General features: G+C 48.1%; 1 protein-coding gene across 1 annotated transcript in view; it reads left to right on the top strand.

The window, feature by feature from the left end:
- Positions 1–13,767, top strand: part of LOC122938835 (NXPE family member 3-like) — an 86,129-nt gene that overhangs the window by 62,687 nt on the left and 9,675 nt on the right. Inside the window, exons 4-6 of the mRNA XM_044294665.1 lie at positions 3,968–4,188; positions 4,957–5,027; positions 5,109–5,315. Coding sequence (XP_044150600.1) covers positions 3,968–4,188; positions 4,957–5,027; positions 5,109–5,315 — 499 coding nt within the window. The remainder of the gene's footprint in view (positions 1–3,967; positions 4,189–4,956; positions 5,028–5,108; positions 5,316–13,767) is intronic.

The following is a 13,767-nucleotide window of genomic DNA, read 5'->3' as shown; positions in this document are numbered from 1 at the left end:
GGGGGAACTCCGCAGATATAGACTGGGAAACTGAGACCTGCACATCTCATAAAGGAAACAGGTTCTTGGCAATAACCAAAGACAATTACCTCTCCCAACTGGTTCAGGACCCGACTAGAGGGACGGCCATTCTGGACTTAGTACTAACCAATAGGCCTGACAGAACAACAGACGTGCAGGTCGGGGGACACCTGGGAAATAGTGACCATAAAGTAATAACCTTCCAATTATCATTCAGAAGAGCGTTTCTACAGGGAGGAACAAAAATACCAAACTTCTAAAAAGCTAAATTTAGCCAACTAAGAGAGGCCATAGGCCTAACTAACTGGGACAAGATCCTCACAAATAAAAATACAGCCACAAAATGGGATATTTTAAAAAGCATCCTAAAATCTCATTGTGAGAGGTACATACCGTATGGGAATAAAGGGTTAAGGAAGTAATGTCATAGCCAGACCCTTATTTCTGATATTTGCGGACTCTATACTGACAGGGAATGTCCCACAGGATTGGCGCACGGCAAATGTGATGCCAATATTCAAAAAGGGTCCAAAAACAGAGGCTGGAAACTATAGGCCGGTAAGTGTAACATCTGTTGTGGGTAAACAGTTTGAGGGTTTTCAGAGAGATGCTATATTAGAGTACATGACTGAAAATAAGCAGATACCGCCATATCAGCAGGGCTTCGTGAGGGATCGGTCATGTCAGACTAATGTAATCAGTTTCTATGAGGAGGTAAGTTCTAGACTTGACAGCGGCGAATCAATGGATGTCGTATATCTGGACTTCTCCAAAGCATCTGACACTGTACCACATAAAAGGTTAGTATATAAAATGAGAATGCTCGGACTGGGAGAAAACGTCTGTATGTGGGTAAGTAACTGGCTGAGGGATAGAAAACAGAGGGTGGTTATTAACGGTACATACTCAGATTGGGTCACTGTCACTAGTGGGGTACCCCAGGGCTCAGTACTGGAGGGGTCACTGTCACTAGTGGGGTACCTCAGGGGTCAGTACTGAGAGGTCACTGTCACTAGTGGGGTACCTCAGGGGTCAGTACTGGAGGGGTCACTGTCACTAGTGGGGTACCTCAGGGGTCAGTACTGGAGGGGTCACTGTCACTAGTGGGGTACCTCAGGGGTCAGAATTGGAGGGGTCACTGTCACTAGTGGGGTACCTCAGGGGTCAGAATTGGAGGGGTCACTGTCACTAGTGGGATACCTCAGGGGTCAGTATTGGAGGGGTCACTGTCACTAGTGGGGTACCTCAGGGGTCAGTACTGGACGGGTCACTGTCACTAGTGGGGTACCTCAGGGGTCAGAATTGGAGGGGTCACTGTCACTAGTGGGATACCTCAGGGGTCAGTATTGGAGGGGTCACTGTCACTAGTGGGGTACCACAGGGGACAGTACTGGAGGGGTCACTGTCACTAGTGGGGCACCTCAGGGGTCAGTTATATAGGGGTCACTGTCACTAGTGGGGTACCTCAGGGGTCAGTACTGGAGGGGTCACTGTCACTAGTGGGGTACCTCAGGGGTCAGTATTGGGCCCTATTCTCCAATATATTTATTAATGATCTTGTAGAAGGCTTGCATAGTAAAGTATCAATTTTCGCAGATGACACTAAACTGTGTAAAGCAATTAACACTACAGAGGACAGTATACTGTATATATACTACAGGGGACAGTATACTGTATATATACACTACAGAGGACAGTATACTGTATATATACTACAGAGGACAGTATACTGTATTTATACTACAGAGGACAGTGTGCTGTATATATACTACAGAGGACACTGTACTGTATATATACTACAGAGGACAGATACTGTATATATACTACAGAGGACAGTATACTGTATATATACTACAGAGGACAGTATACTGTATATATACTACAGAGGACAGTACACTGCTACAGATGGATCTGGATAGATTGGAGTCTTGGGCAGCGAAGTGGCAGATGAGGTTTAACACTGACAAATGTAAAGTTCTGCACATGGGAAAGAATAATGCAAGTCACCCGTACATACTAAATTGTAAAAACACTCGGTAACACTGACTTGGAAAAGGATCTAGGAATCTTAGTGAACAGCAAACTAAGCAGTAGAAACCAGTGCCAGGCAGCTGCTGCCAAGGCCAATAAGATAATGGGGGCATCAAAAGGGGCATAGATGGCGGTGATGAGAACATAGTCCTACCACTTTACAAATCACTAGTCAGACCACACATGGAGGACTGTGTACAGTTCTGGGCTACTGTAAACAAGGCAGACATAGCAGAGCTGGAGAGGGTCCAGAGGAGGGCAACTAAAGTAATAACTGGAATGGGGCAACTACAGGACCCTGAAAGATTATCAGCATTAGGGTTATTCACTTTAGAAAAAAGACGACTGAGGGGAGATCTAATTACTATGAATAAATATATCAGGGGTCAGTACAGAGATCTATCCCATCAGCTATTTATCCCCAGGACTGTGACTGTGACGACTGGACATCCTCTGCGTCTGGAGGAAAGAAGGTTTGTACACAAACATAGAAGAGGACTCTTTACGGTAAGAGCAGTGAGACTATGGAGGTGGTGATGGTGAGTACAATAAAGGAGTTCAGGAGGGGCCTTGATGTATTTCTGGAGTGTAATAATATTACAGGCTATAGCTACTAGAGAGGGGTCGTGGATCTAGGGAAGGAATTTTTTACCCTTAAGTGGGAAAAATTGGCTTCCGCCTCATCAACTGAGGAAGGCAGAATGACAGGCCGAACTGGATGGACAAATGTATTTTTTTGGCCTTATATACCCTACTATGTTACTAATTCTAGTCTCTTTCTTTAGTACTCCACCGATCCCCAGGGCCGTCAGGGCCGTCTCTATCATAAGGCAGCCCAAGCGGCTGCTTGAAGGCGGCAAACAATTAACTAACACTTGCCCAGCACTCACTGTCTCCGTTTCAGAGCGAGCGGCACGCAGCTGACAGGCTGTGAGCTGCGAGACCCTGGTGTATTTAAATCTCATTTAGCCTGTCTTTCAGAAAAATTTCTCCTGGGATTCAAACTCACAACCTTTCACATCAGAGGCAGGGCAGTTACCCACACAGCTATGAGAGCTGTATAGCCAGTTACTTAAAAAAAAATATAAGACTTCTACTGTAGGTAACTTTAATACCTAGTGTACATCCATACACATGACAGCTGCCCCAACACGCCCAACTCTGCTACATCCATACACAGTGTACTGGGGCAGCTGTCATGTGTATGGATGTACACTAGGTATTAAAGTTATCTACAGTAGAAGTCTTATATTTTTTTAAGTAACTGGCTATACAGCTCTCATAGCTGTGTGGGTAAGTGCCTTGCCTCTGATGTGAAAGGTTGTGAGTTCGAATCCCAGCAGAAACTTTTCAGAAAGACAGGCTAAATAGGAACACAAGCATCAAATCTTCAACACTAGAAGCTGGGAACACAGGCCGGAAGAGACCTGCATTGCTGACATGGAGGTAAGTATAAAAGTGTTGTTTTTTTTAAAATACCAGACTGTTACTTTACAGCCGGGAGGGGAGGGGGGCTATGGGCGCCATGATACTGGCACATGGAGGGGGGAGGAGAGAGGCACTTGATACTGGCACATTAGGGGGCAGGGGGAGAGAATTTCACTATGATATTAGCACATGGGGGGCAAGAAATGGACATGAATCATGAGGGGCAGAAATGGACATGAATCATGAGGGGCAGAAATGGACATGAAATTACATCATGTAAAGGGACTATGAGTCACAGTATGGCAGCAGCAGAGAAGCTAGTTGCACCCTTGAATATGAGATAGACCAATACATTCAACTTCTACTTCGGTTTCGAGCACCTACTGCACCTTCATTGCTATTATTGCCCAAACAATTCCTACTATTGTATTAACAACTTGTTGCATAATAAGTGACCCCGCTCACTCTGGCTGTTTTGTTTTAACAGATTTACTACCTCGGATATTTCATTCACAATGGAAGCAGCGCTACGGTAGAGTGTAATGTGCAACCTCCAGGACCTGACGTGTGTACATACCGTGACGTACAATCCAGAGAGGAGTGGTTCTGCAACCGGCCAAAGGGATTTCCCTGCAGTGCCTACCAGGAGCATTCAGCAGGTGCCAGACGCCCAATACTCAATGCCACCGAGCAGCAATTCCTACAAAAGTGAGTACAAGTAAGAACGGACATTGGGTATTACATGATGTCATGCTTCTATGTGTTGTGTCCAATGGTCACACAACTCAAACCTTCTCATAAATCTTACCCCTCATATTCCCTATGTAAAGATATTAGATGGTTTATACTGAACATAGAATGGATATACATGAAACATTTATAGGGAGAAGGTGACCATAGACAATAGATGATTGTTACTGTAACGGATCTCCTGGCACCCCGACCGGGTACCTCCGTCGATAGATGCTCCTAGTGCTTTCCGAGGAATCCAAGCACTCCACTTGACACCATACGCACTGCAGACCCCATGAACCGCCGCAGCTTGGTTGGGGTCTCACCGTCCTCCACCCACGCTGGACCCAAGACCGGGCTTCAGCTTCCAGTGGGTGAACCTCTCCTACATCCAGAGAGCAGGAGCCATGAACAAGCTCTTACAAGAGCTTATACTCAGGGGAGTATTGTGATATAGCAATCCCCAAGAGTGTAGTTATCGCATTCCCCAAACATGAGCCAAAACTTCATGAAGGTATAAAGCAGCCTCTTTTTTTTAACACACAAGCATTTTATACACATCTTCCAACAAGGTTACCACCCAACAGCCAGTTTTGACTTTTGAGGGATTGCTCATAATATCTACGAGTAGGTTTAAAGTGTTAAGGTTTTGTAGATCTCCATGGGGCAACCATTGTACACAAGAAACATAATGTCTGAAGTCAAGAACCACCAGATTCCAGTCTATCTGCTGTGTTCTCACAGGTCAATCACTGATCAGACAATTTCATCAACTCTGAGAAAAATCACCATCCTTCCCCAGACCTCCAGCACAGGTCAGAACATTCGGGAGGTGGGACAATCGTGGATGTATTACTTCTGGTAACATGAACAGTTATTGCACAATGTCGTTGCAGATGAAAGAAGTGTTTGTAGACCTGGACTCCCCATTCCGGACCCCTCGGGGTATTATTATCAGGACGTGTGGCAGTCACATGTCTGCAGGAACCGATGCTTCACTTATCCATCCAACGTCACCTCCTGTCTGAAGGGAAAGGTTGTCTACATGTTTGGAGATTCAACGCTTCGCCAGTGGTGGGAATACCTTATAAATTTTGTCCCATGTGAGTTGTCACAAAAAGTACATCAGTATTTCTCAATATTATTTATGAAACTCTTGTAGGTGCCCCTAAAAAAGACAATGGATCACGCTTGTCATGTATGCAGTGAGTGTGCATGTGCATGTCTGTATATTACACTCATCAGCCATAGCATTAAAAGGGAAGATACTCTGTGTTATTATCTGGTGACCTGGTGGGAAATATTAGGCGGCAAGTAGACAGTCAGTTGTTGAAGCTGATTTGATGAAAGCAGGAAAGATTGGGAAAATGTAAGGATCCAAGTGACTTTCACAAAGGTCAAATTGTGGTGGAAAGATATCTGGTCAGTGCATCTCCAAAACAGTTGGTCCTTTTGGATGTTCCTTGTACGTAGTGGTTATTACTAGAGATGAGCGAACCACTTGAGATTCGGTTTGGTTCAGGTTCACCAAATTTTTAAAAAAATATGGTTCGATCCGAATCGTTTTGGACCCAACCAAATTTGCTCCAATTGCCATGAAAAATGGTATATAAGACCTTCTAGTGTCCAAGCACTCTGAATTTTTAGGGAAACTTGTTATTTTTTTTTTATGATTTTTGTTTCCGCAATAGTAGAGGCTGCAGAAGCAGCATAGCCTTGTTTCATACTGACTGTGGGTGGTAGTAGTAATATTAATAGTAGTAGTGGTGGTAGTGGTAGTAGTGGCAAATGCTTTCCGTTAATAGCAGGGGCAGTTGGGGTTAGCAGCGAGGAGCAGCAGCAGCCATATGGTACATGTTGGCCAGCCTGCAGCAGCAGCAGCAGCCTTACGGAACATGATGGTTGGCAGCCTGCGGCAGTGGTATGATGGCGACGGTGTCATGATGGAGGCAGCAGCCATACAGAACATGGTGGTCAGCTGGCCGCAGCAGTGGCATGATGGCAGTGGTGGCATAATGGAGACAGGCAGCAACAGTGGCAAGATCTATTCATCAGCCTCAGTCAGGGTAGTGTGAAAATCCTCCCGAATGCACACTTGGTTCATTTTGACAAAAATTCTGTTTTGGACATTGGCGGAGGACAACTTGGTCCATTTTGGTGTCAGCTCGCTCCCCGCAGCTCTAAAGAACCCTTTCCGAGATGACATTAGAGGTTGGGCAAGAAATAAAATGTGATGTGCCAGTTCTGGCCACTGTTCCAGACTGTCTGTCCAGAATTCCATGGTCTCAAGGAACAGGGTATGTGACAGAGACTGGCCAGAGTTTAGGTAGGCCTGAACCTGGGTGTTGAGGAAGAAGCTATCAGCTTGCTGACTGGCCTTAGCCTGGAGTGGCAAGTGGAAAAACTGCTCCATCATGTTAAGGAAACTAAAATGGCTTCTGCTGCAGCTTTTGCTGCTTGTGGAGCGGAGAAGCAGGCATCCATTCAGCAAGCTGCATGCACAGTGTTTCCTGGTAATAATATAATTTGTCCTACCCTTCTGTCCGAGGAAAACATGCCCCCACTTTGCTTTGATATTGAGGGTCTAAAACCATGGCTATTCATTAATCATCAAACTGCTTGATGTCAACGACACTCCTGTCACTGCGTAAGCAATCAAGTATACAAGTAACCATTCTGGCCAGCATGCAAGAGGAGCCACTTCTTTCCAGCTCTGCTCCCCAGATGATTGGTTGTCCTGGCAGGTGCCATCGTCATCATCGTCCTCTTTCTCCTTCACATTCGACTCCTGCAGTGGCAGCTCCTCATCCTCCTCCTCTTTGGCAGATTCCCTTTGTGTACCCAATAGCTATAGGGGGAACAACAAGATGCATCAGCCGTTCTTCCGCCATCATCCCCTGCTGCCTGAGCATTAGCGTCTGTTCTAAGATAAATATGAGGGGGATGAAATAATTCATGCTGCAGTTGACCCTGCTGACAAACTTTAAGGCCAGGGCTTCAGCACTCGACAGAAGTTTCAGATGAGCTGCCACTGCCTGACCTCGAAGCAACACATTGTTGTTATAAGTCACCTCCACAGAGGGTAGATGCATGGCCTATTTCTCCTGGCAGTCTGACACAAAGCATCAGAGGTATTGCTCCAGGGTCTGGTTAGTCCTTTCCATCTGACCGTTGGTCTCTGGGTGAAAACTGGAAGAGAGAGACAAATTTATACCCAACCGGGAGCAGAAAGAACGCCAGAACCGAGAGATGAATTTAACACCTCTATCTGAAACAATATCATCTGGCGCTCCGTGTAATCGAAAGACATGATTCAAAAACAGATCTGCCAATTCTCTGGCCGAGGGCAATCCGGGAAGTGGATTTTACTAAAACGGTCCACCACTACCCAAATTACCGTACTTCCAGAGGACCTTGGCAAATCTGTGATGAAGTCCATGGAGATGTGAGTCCATGGAACCTAAGGAATGGGCAGTGGGAGCAAAGAACCAGAAGGGGCGGACCAAGACGGTTTACATCGAGCACACACACTACATGCCTGGATGTAGGCCTTAACATCCACAGATATACTGGGCCGCCAAACGTGATGTTTAACAAGAGCAAGTGTTTTCTTAACACCCAGATGCCCTGCGAACTTGGAGTTGTGATGCTGTTGGATAACCTTTAACCAAAGGTTAACTGGTACACCCCTCTGGCTTGTTGGGTGGACTTTCTGCCTGTGAAGGCTTCAGAAGAGAGGACAAGTCCTCCATTAACTCTGCAGTCCCTAAGGCAGCCAGAAAACATTTAGTGTGAAGAATAGTCTCTGGCTCAGAGCTCAGAATGAAAGCAGTCTCAGGGAAGCAGCGGGACAGAGCATCTGACTTCACATTTTTAGAACCTGGCTTATACGTAAGGCGAAAATTGAAGCGGGTAAAAAACAATGCCCACCAAGCTTGTCGGGAGTTGAGTCTCTTGGCAGTCTCTAGGTACTGTATATTTTTGTGGTCAGTGTAAACCGTAATGGGATGTTCTGCACCCTCTAGCCAATGTCTCCACTCTTGAAAAGCCAATTTTACTCCCAGAAGCTTTCTATTGCCGATGCCATAATTACACTCGGCTGAAGATAGCTTCTGAGAGAAGAAGGCACAGGGATGTAACCTCTCAGGGACCCCAGAATACTGTGTAAGAATTGCCCCAACACCAACCTCGGAGGCGTCGACCTCAAGGACAAAAGGTTGAGAAGTGTCTGGATGAGTAAGGATTGGCACAGAGCAAAAGGCCTGCTTTAGTGTTTTAAAGGCTCTGTCTGCCTCTCTCGTCTACTTTGAAGGATTAGCTCCCTTCTTAGTGAGGATAGTGAGAGGTACCACTATCTCAGAGAAATTCTTAATAAACTTGATGTAGAAGTTGGCAAAGCCTAAGAAACGCTGCAGTCTCTTCAGATCCTTAGGTCGAGGCCAATCCAAGACAGCAGAAAGTTTGGATGGATTCATAGCCAGTCCTCTTTCTGAGATAATGTACCCCAGAAAAGGCAATTCTGTTACTTCAAACAGACACTTCTCAAGTTTGGCAAAGAGGCGGTTTTCCGATGAGACACCAGATCCGATGAGTTGATTAGTATGTCGTCTAAATAGACAACAACAAATCTACCTAAGAAATCCCTGGGGACATTGTTGATGAACTGGAAGACCACAGGAGCATTACAGAGACCAAAAAGCATAACGAGATGATCGTAATGCCCGTCCCTGGTGTTGAATGCAGTCTTCCATTCATCACCTTCTCTGACACGTAACAAGTTATATGCACCCCTCAAATCGAGTTTAGTGAAGATCTGGGCTCCTGCCCCCTGAGAAAACAAATCGTCAATCAGAGGCAGAGGGTACCGGTTCTTCACTGTGATCCGATTGAGGGCGCGAAAGTCGATGCAGGGTCTCAAGCCTCCTTCCTTCTTCTCCACGAAGAAGAACCCGGCTCCAGCAGGGGAAGTGAATGGACAAATGAAACCCTTCTCGAGATTCTCTTTAATATAATCACGCTGGGCCTGAATCTCAGGCCCAGTGTGTCACGGATGATATTGCAGATAGCTGGAAGTTATGGATAAACATCCGACTGGCTTGATCCCAAACTAAGGAGCATAAAGGTGACCCCTGTAACACCCTAAGAGCTCACCCTGACTGCTAAGCACATGCAAGGATCTCAGAGGTAGACTATTGCATGCCCTCGTACCTAGACTGTGCGACACCTGAAAACCCTATAATAGTGAGGGGACGCGACCACCGGCATCCTGCACTTAATACGGAGGGAGTCAGGGTCACCTAGAATCAAGCCAGCAAAGAAACACAATACAAGAAAGGACTTATCTGAACAAGCAGTAACAGAAGTCTCCAGAAGTGATCACTTCAATCCAGGAAGTAGTATAAACCGCAAAGTGAGGCAGTATGGGAGGGAATATAAAGGGAGGCAATTAGTGTGAATAGGTGACAGCTGGGAGAAGGAAAAGAGATGACAAAGTGAAACCAAAACAAAGAACATCATGCAAGAGGTACAGAAGAACGTCTGCCAGACCTTCTCAGAGAGCTGGCGGTGACACAGTGAGATTATATAGATGTCCTCGGGTGGCATGGTACCTGGCAACAGATCTATGGGACAATCATATGACCCCACATCAGCCCCTTGTGGACTGAACACGTCCTGGAAGTGTTGGTAATGCTGGGGTAATGTACTTAATACTTCTGTGGAGTCTAGTGGGAACTCAGGACATATTCACTGAGTGAGGCATTCAGTACTCCACCGGCAAATCTGACCTGAGCGCCAGTCCACTATCGGATTATGTAGTCTCAACCCAGTGAGACCCAAAATCACTGGAGTGGATGGCATGTCCGGGACTAAAAGGCTTAAGGTCTCCTGATGATCAGACCCCACCGTTAACTGCATCCTGGGCATCATCCAAGACCATCCTGGAGAGGACATCCTTTAATAGCGGCCACCGACAGGGTGGTCTTTGGTTGGATAAGCGGTCGATGCACCAAGACTGAGTCCATAACATTATTTGGAGGTAAATTAACGTGGATAGCTCACCACCTTTCTCTGTATGGCAGAAGTGCTCTAGTCTAAAACTGATCACCCAATCAGTCAGAATATGTAATGGAAATGGATAAGTATAAGACTGGCACTCGCTATCAGGCCCTGCATCAGAACCCGGCATCCCCGGGCAAGTGCCGGGGCCCAATGCTCCTGGGGGGGCCCCCTGAGCTGCTATGAGCACTTCCATCAATACAGATGGGAGCTCTCACTGCTGTCATTTCACTTACGCAGTACCCCCCTGGTGGGCCCTCTGAGCTGCAGAGACTCAGAACACGCCCCCTCTACACAGGACACGCCCCCTCTACACAGGACACATGCTGCCTGAGGAGAGAGACGGAGGGCTGGAGCTGGAGCAGAGAAGTGTGAAGACAGTCTGTGAGTGAGTCTGCACTGTGACTGTCTCTTGTCTGTGGGACAGAAGGGGGGGGACTCTTCGATCGGCTGCTGCTTCATTCTATTTAGTTGTATTACTGTTTCATTAAGCAGTTTGCCTCCATGACACCTGCCCCCCCCCATATCCTGTCCTATCTCATCCTCATGGGGCCCCTGCTGTCTCCTTTCCTCCCTCATGTATCCAGAGCTCCTGTTTCACCCTCCGATCTCCTATTGCTGCCCTGCACAGACCTCCTGCCCCTACTTCTTGTATGAATCCCCCTCAGAGCCCCTTCCACCTACTTGCTGTGTCCACCCCTCCTGTCCATCCAGAGCTCCTGTTTCACCCTCCTATCTCCTATTGCTGCCCTGCACAGACCTCCTGCCCCTACTTATTGTATGAATCCCCCTAAGAGCCCCTTCAACCTACTTGCTGTGTCCACCCTTCCTGTCCCCTGTCTCACTCCTCTGCCTCTCATTATGGTGGCATCTGAACAGCATTCACCATAAGGACCTTCTAACGTCACAGGGTCATGTGACTGTGCCCCCCACCCCGTACTGTGCCCACTTATATCCTGCATTGTGCCCTCTTACCACACCCTGTGCAGTGCCCATAGTCATTCCCTGTACTGTGCCCTCTTATACCCTTTTAAAAAGATACAGATTGCGGTGCTAAGGACCTTTGCGCCACAATCTGTGTCAGAAATATGCCTAATATAGACGTATTTCTATATAATAAATGACCCCCTAATTGTATTATTACTCGGGGGTAGGGCTAATATCTATATTATATAGATTCTACTGTATTATACTGGGCCCTGTATTTCCCTGTAGAAAATGTTCCTTGGGAAGCACAGTCCTCATCCCTGACCACCAGGAACAGACAGCGCTCTGTCAGTACATGGCGGCCTCCCCTCTCTGCCACGCTGCTCCGTTGTGTACTGGGGCTTATTCTGACACTAGGGCTGGGTTCACATCCCATTTGTGCCATCCATTTAATGTATACCAAAAATGCGTACATTAACAGATGCCTCAGACTGATGCCGTACAGTGGCGTCCGGTCACCATACAATCCTCAGACTGATGCCGTACAGGGGCGTCCGGTCACCATACAATCCTCAGACTGATCCCGCACAGTGGCGTCTGGTCACCATACAAGCCTCAGACTGATGCCGTACAGTGGCGTCCGGTCACCATACAATCCTCAGACTGATGCCGTACAGTGGCGTCCGGTCACCATACAATCCTCAGACTGATGCCGTACAGTGGCGTCCGGTCACCATACAATCCTCAGACTGATGCCGTACAGCGGCGTCCGGTCACCATACAATCCTCAGACTGATGCTGTACAGCGGCGTCCGTTCACCATACAATCCTCAGACTGATGCCGTACAGTGGCGTCCGTTCACCATACAATCCTCAGACTGATGCTGTACAGTGGCGTCCGGTCACCATACAATCCTCAGACTGATGCCGTACAGCGGCGTCCGTTCACCATACAATCCTCAGACTGATGCCGTACAGTGGCATCCGGTCACCATACAATCCTCAGACTGATGCCGTACAGTGGCGTCCGGTCACCATACAATCCTCAGACTGATGCCGTACAGTGGCGTCCGGTCACCATACAATCCTCAGACTGATGCCTGTACAGCGGCGTCCGGTCACCATACAATCCTCAGACTGATGCCGTACAGCGGCGTCCGGTCACCATACAATCCTCAGACTGATGCCGTACAGCGGCGTCCGGTCACCATACAATCCTCAGACTGATGCCGTACAGCGGCGTCCGGTCACCATACAATCCTCAGACTGATGCCGTACAGCGGCGTCCGGTCACCATACAATCCTCAGACTGATGCCGTACAGTGGCGTCCGGTCACCATACAATCCTCAGACTGATGCCGTACAGTGGCGTCCGGTCACCATACAATCCTCAGACTGATGCCGCACAGTGGGGTCCGGTCACCATACAATCCTCAGACTGATGCCGTACAGTGGCGTCCGGTCACCATACAATCCTCAGACTGATGCCGTACAGTGTCGTCCGGTCACCATACAATCCTCAGACTGATGCCGTACAGTGGCGTCCGGTCACCATACAATCCTCAGACTGATGCCGTACAGTGGCGTCCGGTCACCATACAATCCTCAGACTGATGCCGTACAGTGGCGTCCGGTCACCATACAATCCTCAGACTGATGCCGTACAGTGGCGTCCCGTCACCATACAATCCTCAGACTGATGCCGTACAGTGGCGTCCCGTCACCATACAATCCTCAGACTGATGCCGTACAGTGTCGTCCGGTCACCATACAATCCTCAGACCGATGCCATACAGTGGCGTCCGGTCACCATACAATCCTCAGACTGATGCCGCACAGTGGCGTCCGGTCACCATACAATCCTCAGACTGATGCCGCACAGTGGCGTCCGGTCACCATACAATCCTCAGACTGATGCCATACAGTGGCGTCCGGTCACCATACAATCCTCAGACTGATGCCGCACAGTGGCGTCCGGTCACCATACAATCCTCAGACTGATGCCGTACAGTGGCGTCCGTTCACCATACAATCCTCAGACTGATGCCGCACAGTGGCGTCCGGTCACCATACAATCCTCAGACTGATGCCGTACAGTGGCGTCCGGTCACCATACAATCCTCAGACTGATGCCGTACAGTGGCGTCCCGTCACCATACAATCCTTAGACTGATGCCGTACAGTGTCGTCCGGTCACCATACAATCCTCAGACTGATGCCGTACAGTGTCGTCCGGTCACCATACAATCCTCAGACTGATGCCATACAGTGGCGTCCGGTCACCATACAATCCTCAGACTGATGCCGCACAGTGGCGTCCGGTCACCATACAATCCTCAGACTGATGCCGCACAGTGGCGTCCGGTCACCATACAATCCTCAGACTGATGCCGTACAGTGGCGTCCGTTCACCATACAATCCTCAGACTGATGCCGCACAGTGGCGTCCGGTCACCATACAATCCTCAGACTGATGCCGTACAGTGGCGTCCGGTCACCATACAATCCTCAGACTGATGCCGTACAGTGGCGTCCGGTCACCATACAATCCTCAGACTGATGCCGTACAGT

The sequence above is a fragment of the Bufo gargarizans genome, chromosome 5, assembly GCF_014858855.1.
Source record: "Bufo gargarizans isolate SCDJY-AF-19 chromosome 5, ASM1485885v1, whole genome shotgun sequence".
Lineage (NCBI taxonomy): Eukaryota > Metazoa > Chordata > Amphibia > Anura > Bufonidae > Bufo > Bufo gargarizans.
This window is presented reverse-complemented; position numbering and strand designations above follow the sequence as displayed.